The 7,152-nt window shown below is 36.7% G+C and overlaps 1 protein-coding gene across 3 annotated transcripts; it reads left to right on the top strand.

Moving 5' to 3' along the window:
* The first annotated feature begins 1,192 nt into the window (after positions 1–1,192).
* Positions 1,193–6,945, top strand: LOC144452832 (patched domain-containing protein 3-like). Of its 3 annotated transcripts, none has more exons than XM_078144002.1 (4): positions 1,193–1,266; positions 3,141–4,230; positions 4,856–5,056; positions 5,364–6,945. In XM_078144002.1, exons 2-4 carry the CDS (start codon positions 3,234–3,236, stop codon positions 6,860–6,862), a joined length of 2,697 nt encoding a protein of 898 aa, XP_078000128.1. In that variant the 5' UTR covers positions 1,193–1,266; positions 3,141–3,233; the 3' UTR covers positions 6,863–6,945. The 3 variants fall into 3 exon arrangements, with proteins under 3 accessions (XP_078000128.1, XP_078000126.1, XP_078000127.1); XM_078144000.1 differs by lacking the exon at positions 1,193–1,266 and adding an exon at positions 1,477–1,782; XM_078144001.1 differs by lacking the exon at positions 1,193–1,266 and having other exon boundaries at positions 2,950–4,230.
* The last annotated feature ends 207 nt before the right edge of the window (positions 6,946–7,152 follow it).

The raw sequence follows: 7,152 nt of genomic DNA, 5'->3' as shown, positions 1-7,152 counted from the left end.
TCACAGTTCGTTGGGTTTGACTTCTGTATCAACACGACCTTTGCATATCATATGGTACATTCTGCATCAAGTATACCGTTACCAATGCATCTTACACGAATTAATTATCTTTTTTCCTCCTTGGGTAGGCACCCCTGTAGGGAGAATTAATTTGACATACTTTTGATGTTTATTCCTCAAAATATTGAACAGGAATTTCCTGGTCAAGTGGGGGTGGGTGAGAACAATTTAACCACACAGGGGGCTGTCTAAACTTAAATGGAAAGTTGAATATAATTAATATACGAGCGTATAAGTTACAGCGGGGAACCATCGGGATAATTTTCAAAAAGATATGTTAAAAAGTTAAATAGAAATCAGGAAATCATAAATTATATATTATATATGAAAAGGACCCCCACCAAGCATTAATTGAGTCTGAAAAAAATAATGAGACATGTTAATTCAATAATATTTCACTTCTTTATTTTAACTAACAAACATTAACAGATTGCAGAGATTTCAACTCATGGATTTGTCAAAATAAAGTGCAAAATGTCAGCTTTGATGTCTCTACGTGTAATACAGAAGCAATAATATTCAATGGGCTTGGTATATTGTTTTTATTTCAACTAGTATTTTTGTTTAGACTTTTGTTGTTAATTTGTTCAAGACAGTATAAACCCAACAGTGTTTTTTCTAAGGGCGGTAAGTAGGTAAAATCTACCAGGGTTCCCATGTCATTTTACCTTATTAACTTAGTCTCCATGGGGACACTCTGCCATTTTACCCCTTTCTCCCTTTTTGTTACCGAGTCACATTGAGACATTTTAGAATGGTCTTTGAATACTGTGTTAACTTTATGTGAAAGTGAAAGATTAAACAAATTCCCTGAACAGTTTATGAACCTTCCATTTATTTTCATTTTTCAAATTGAACGTTTGCTTAGGTTTAAATAACTTTGCTTTCCAGAAAAATAGATCTCAATGTGCATTCTACGGTGACGTAGACAGTAGGACGACCACTGTTCTCATATTCTCCATGGTTCAATTCACGTCCACGGAGAGCCCCACGAGATCAAGGAAATGTCAACAGCTAAAAAAACTGACGTAATCTCTCGTTTTAGGAAAAAGTACGTGGTGTAAAGATGCAAACATCATTTTATTAGGCTTCACAACATCTATAATGAAATTACGATGGTCTCAGAAAAAAACATTTAAAATTCACATCCCGGATATCTGCCTATTTCCTTATTTCAAGTACGTGAGTTTTTAACATTCAGGAATGGTGAGTCAGTATTATATTGCATCAGCGAATAGTATGGTCCTAATACTATAAATTTAGTGTTGGTATGCGTGTTCTGAGTTCATTAACTTATTCCAATGTTATGGCTATATACGTAATATCTACTCGCCGACCAACACAACACAACACAACACAACACAACACAACACAACACAACAATGCATTATGTCACGTATCTACTACTAATACTTGCAACTATCCAACTATGAGTTAGATAGAAATAATGAAACAAGACCTGGCAATTGCCGGCTTTATGGGCAGAAAGTATTTGCACGCTTCATCGTGTATATAAAACGCAAGAATGAGCTCGAGCTTATCACCCCTACCAGGTAATGCCCATAACCACACACATTTATTACAGGCTTCCATATTCACTTCCACGGTGGATGAGTCATAAGGCAAACACTTTCATTTCTACATAAAGGTATTCGTGCGATATATTCCCTTCCATGTCTGTTTAGTTCTTGAAAGACGGAGCGCGAATTCCTGGAACAAGAGGTAAGCTAAATTTGCCCTTTTTCGTGGATTGTCGACAATGAAACATTACTCGTCTGGCGATGTGAAATTCAATCGGTCGCGTGTGGCTAATTAATCATTTCGTAAACATATATTCAGACATTTTCGCGAGCTGACATGATCTGACATCTCCCGTTCATTTTCAGAATATCCTTTATCAGTTTATTGTAGCACTGCATGAGTACTATTTGCATGGTGACATTTTGGTTAAAAATGGACAAAAATGATCGCAGTTTTGTCTTTATAACATTTCCCGCCTGGAAATAATGTGAGGATATGCTAATTTAGTAGTGCATATGCATCGATATTGTTTATGGTTAAGCAAAGTAAACGTATTGGAAATTATAATTTTATAATCATGATGGGAACGCTTGCATTTTGTATGGATAGTTAATATTCTTGGTACATATCATATTAAAATAGGTGCTTTAAAGTATGTCATTAAATGAAGCATCGAATGATGGCAGGGAATGAGGATATACTCTGACCAATATTTATATTGATGACGGCACAGTTTTACGGGCGTACTAGTTAATTTCTGCTCTGCGCAGTGGCGCTATCAGGTCAAGGATATCGTCTGCCCTACAAAACTAGACGGAAGGTTCCATTCTTCAACGGGGGTGGGCATTTTACGTCTTGACTTTATAATATCATTGAATCCAGGATGTAAGCTTTTAATGTATTTTCCTTCTTTTTATATCAGAAAATACATTTGAAAATAGAAAACAGTCCTAATTCCTATTTCCGAAAACAAGTAGGCTCTCTCATTTTGATATCTCAAACCAGTTCATGAGTCTTTCCCTCCAGACAAATAAATTGTTTGTTTTTTTGTATTCTTGAAATGTTGATATGTATGTTGATATGTATGTATGTATGTATGTATGTATGTATGTATGTATGTATGTATGTATGTATGTATGTATGTATGTACAATCATGCCAAAAGTATGTGTGGATTGTTTGAAAGTGAAACTTTAGTCGTTAAGGAAATAGACTAAGTTCAGATTGATGAGATGAGTAATCATTCTATAATTACATTATTCTACGAATTAACTCTTACGTCATTGTCTAAATTTGACAATGATAACGAATGATTGATATACTTTCACTTCTGTACATGTGTGTTGTCCTTCTACATGTTCTAGCCACTATATCCCCATCTTCAGTGGGTGAGAACATATCTAATAGAAATATTTGTCAATTCGCGACCTGAATACCCTTGCCAACATGGTGTTACTAAGTGACACTTAGTTACCACAATGTTGGCAAGAGTAGCACGGCCTGGAATGTACATTACCCGTTTCAAATTACCGCTCTTTGATACGACTATTTTCTTTACAGATGCCCTGAACAGACACTTTCTGCCTGTTACCTTCAACATTGACCTTACATAGACGCTCAGACCACTGAGATATATAGATATATAGATGGAGCATGGCATTATTTGAAATAGTTGAGAAACGCATCAGTGGACTTTTCAGCAAATATGGAAAATTTCTGTCCCGACATCCGGTAATAATCCTTGCAATAGCACTTATTGCAACTGGAATTCTTGGTGTTGGTTTTATAAAACTAGAAAATGAAACAGACTTAGAGTATCTGTACACTCCTGAAAACAGTCGTGCTGATAAAGACAGACGTACAGTCAAACAGTTATTCCAAGACAGAAGTGGTCAGGATTTTTACCAACATCAGATCGCTACTCTTGGACTGTATGGTGACGTCATCATTGTCGCAGAAAACACTGGAGACAATGTGTTATCGGTAGTAGTTTTAACTGAATTATTAGAACTTGATGACTATGTCAAAAAAATAACTGTAACTGTTGACAATGAAGACTATGGGTATTTCAATGTTTGTGTCAGACGATTCCACAATTGTGTTATTAGTGGAGTACAAACTCTCATAAATGGATCAGACATTGCTGGGTTTCTTCAAATGAACTTAACATTCCCAGTTGTCAAGGTTGATGGCAAGGCACCTGTCTATGTAGCGAACATAATGGGAGGTGTAGGGGTAGATGGACGGTCTATAGTGACAAGCGCTGAAGCCCTACGTGTACGTTATCACTTAAGATCTGATGACAAAATGAAGAAAATAAGTCTGGCATGGGAGAAAGCGTTCCTGGAAAAGATGTTGGAATGGAAAGGAAACGTATCTCAAACTGTATATTCAGTTTCAGAAAGTCTTAACTATGAACTGAATGAAGGTACATCGGGGGATATTACCTATTTTGCCATCACCATAGCTGTTATGAGTTTCTATTCTGGACTTGTATGTGGGACTGGTAACTGTGTGACGTCAAGAGGATTTCTTGCCAACATTGGTGTCGTTTCAGCAGCGCTTGCAATTCTTGCTTCCTATGGATTCTGTTCCTTCATTGGTGTGAAAAATGTCAACATTGTAGGTGTAATGCCATTTCTGATAATAGGTAAGAGAATTCTTTAAATTCACAGTAATTCTGTAGTGGTAGAATAATCATTTGGTGATATAATGTTATTGCAATTTCTTTCTGTTATTGGTGATGGGGTTTTTGAATTGATTGAAATTATATACTAAACATGTTTTCAGGACACATAGTGCTTTGAATGAATTGATTTGTTAACAGTGCTGACCCAAAGTAATTATAAGGTCATTATTATACTGAAGTTCGCTCCCCCCCCCCAAAAAAAAAGCTCGGTCTACTGACCAGATCAGCAAACAGTTCAGTGCATGTATATTAATATATCTGATCTAACATATACCCATTATAACTATCCTCGTAAGCCACAGCTTCTTTTACGGTACCGTGAAGAGACGATATTTCACAATGTCGCGGAAGAAATATCACCTCTGGTTTGCAAGAATGATTCTTAGGGATGTATAGATGAAGAATTGTTCATGCCATGATGATCCGCATCAGTGATATGCAAATAATGACACAATCTATAAGGTAATGGTATCAAGGAATAAATTCAGTCTCTGAACGTGTATAATGGATTGTTGTTTGAAGCATCACAATTTACCATCGATTAAATTTGCAGTGAATGTAACATTTCTTATTCTCATTTCACCAGGAATCGGTATTGACGACATGTTCCTTTTGATGTCGGGTTGGCTTCAAACCAAACCTTCAGACACCGTTGAAGGCAGAATATCTGGGGCTTTCAGTGCAGTTGCAGTGTCAATAACTATCACTTCTATCACTGACGTGCTGGCTTTCTGTATTGGCGCAACCAACGTGTTCCCAAGTCTACGAAATTTCTGTATCTATACAGGTACATATTATTTATGTTTACAATATTAAAATTCCAGTGAATTGTTTCATTTTGAAATATTGAGGCCAGTCATGGTGAATTGAATTTCCTTCAAGGCAGTTGATGGAGAAATAGATATTAGTCACAATGCCTTGATTATTCAAGATGTCTCAAGTCAGTGTACTGACCGTTTTTGTTACGGAGAGTTTTATTATGCAACAGATGAAAATTGATAATTCGTGACGTTTTCTAAAAACATAGCATGATTATAGAGCCTCTGGGAGAAAAACATTTTATTGATAAGGTAATTTTTTATGTGTTTTGGTAGGATTTGCAGTTATCTGGTGTTACTTCATGCAGCTGACTGTTTTTGGTAGTGCTATGGTTTTCCATACACGTCGTGTGAAGAGTTCCCGCCATTGCTTAACCTGCACACCAGTTCCATCAGACGATGAAATCAATTCCGGTGGTAAAGTACGGAAGTGTCTGTGTGCCTTTTTCTGTCGTGGCAAACCATCAGACATTTCTGACGACAACGACCAAGAAGATAGAAGTATTTTTGAACGTGCACCTTTATATCTCTCCAAGTTCATAATGTTGGTTCCAGTCAAAGTCACAATTCTTGTAGTCTTTGTCGGCTATCTGGCAGTTTCCATTTGGGGTGTTCTGAATTTAGAACAGGGACTCGTTTTGAACAACCTTGTACCGTCGGACTCGTACCTACATTCGTATTTTAAATTAGAACGTGAGTATTACAATGGAAATGGTCCAGTAATTGCAATTGTTATCCAAGAACCAATACCATACTGGGAAGATGGTGTCCAAAATGAACTTGACAATCTTCTAAAGACACTAGGAAATAGTAAATACATAAATGATAACTTTCGCATTTCTTGGCTTGATAGCTTTTTCAATTTTCATAACCAGTCACTTCCAACAAGCCATACTTCTTTCTCACAATCTTTACAATTCGATTTTCTTCCTAAGAATCCACAGTTTGTCGGTGATTTAAATATTTCTAAAGATGGCGTCATAAAATCATCACGTTTCTATGTTCAATCAGAACGCCTTGCTAGTTCTACCGTTCAGGGCAACATGATGCTAGAAGTAAGAGAAATCACAGATAGTAGTGATTTACCAGCTTTCGCTTATACAGGTGCTTTTATTTTCTTTGAACAGTTTGTACAAGTGTTACCGAGTACTTTACAAACAGTTGGCATCGCTGTTGCGGCCATCTTTGTAGTTTGCTTTTTCTTTATACCCCATCCTCTGTGTGTGATTTATGTAACACTTACCATGGTAATGATTCTTGTTGGGTTGTTTGGTTTCATGCATTTCTGGGGTCTTTCCCTAAGTTCTATAACTATGATCCATGTTGTACTGAGTGTCGGTTTTTCCGTCGACTTCAGTGCGCATGTCTGTCACGCCTTTATGAAAGCCGATGGGGCGGATCGAAATCATCGAGTTGAGATCGCCCTTTCTCGTGTAGCTGTTCCAATAATGAATGGGGGCATATCATCCTTGCTTGGCATAATTTTTTTATCAAATGCAAATTCTTATGTTTTCCTTTCATTCTTCAGAGTCATGTTCCTGACTATAGTTTTTGGTATGGCGCATGCGCTCTTGTTCTTACCAGTTTTGTTATCACTTATTGGCCCTGCTAAATCGAAACCTCATTTGGAGTACACTGTTGTCTTTAAGAAATTAGACATTGGAAATGCTGAGGTCACAGGTAATGGTACGGGGGATATGGAGGAAAGAAATAATGATCCAATTAACAGTGAATCGTTATTTAATGATAATGAGAAAGATAATGATAAAGAATGATTGAAAGAGACTGAGTGAGTTTCAATGTTCATAGCGATTCGGTGCACTGTAGCTGTACTTATAATGACAGCTAATGATTAAGTTGATGATCTTGAATAAATAGTTGTATATGTTCATTTCTATTTGCATATTGCGCATTTATTTGAATTGTATATGTGAGTTATTTTCAGTTTCCATCATGAGAAGGTGCAGCTGTTTTAGCACAACTGAACCGAGTTGCAGTAGTGTTATAGGCATGTTAATTCTTCTGTCTGTCTGCTTGTATGTCTTGGGAATGAAAAAAGCCTTCC

The sequence above is a fragment of the Glandiceps talaboti genome, chromosome 23 (assembly GCF_964340395.1).
Source record: "Glandiceps talaboti chromosome 23, keGlaTala1.1, whole genome shotgun sequence".
NCBI lineage: Eukaryota > Metazoa > Hemichordata > Enteropneusta > Spengelidae > Glandiceps > Glandiceps talaboti.
The sequence above is the reverse complement of the archived record's forward strand: the minus strand, read 5'-3'. Positions and strand labels throughout refer to the sequence as shown.

Bases quoted from the DNA above. Each gene is read 5' to 3' on its own strand.
- LOC144452832 (XM_078144002.1), top strand. From the start codon at position 3,234: ATGGCATTATTTGAAATAGTTGAGAAACGCATCAGTGGACTTTTCAGC. The intron at 4,231-4,855 runs GTAAGAGAATTC...TCATTTCACCAG, and splicing joins AATGCCATTTCTGATAATAG to GAATCGGTATTGACGACATG. The intron at 5,057-5,363 runs GTACATATTATT...GTGTTTTGGTAG, and splicing joins AAATTTCTGTATCTATACAG to GATTTGCAGTTATCTGGTGT.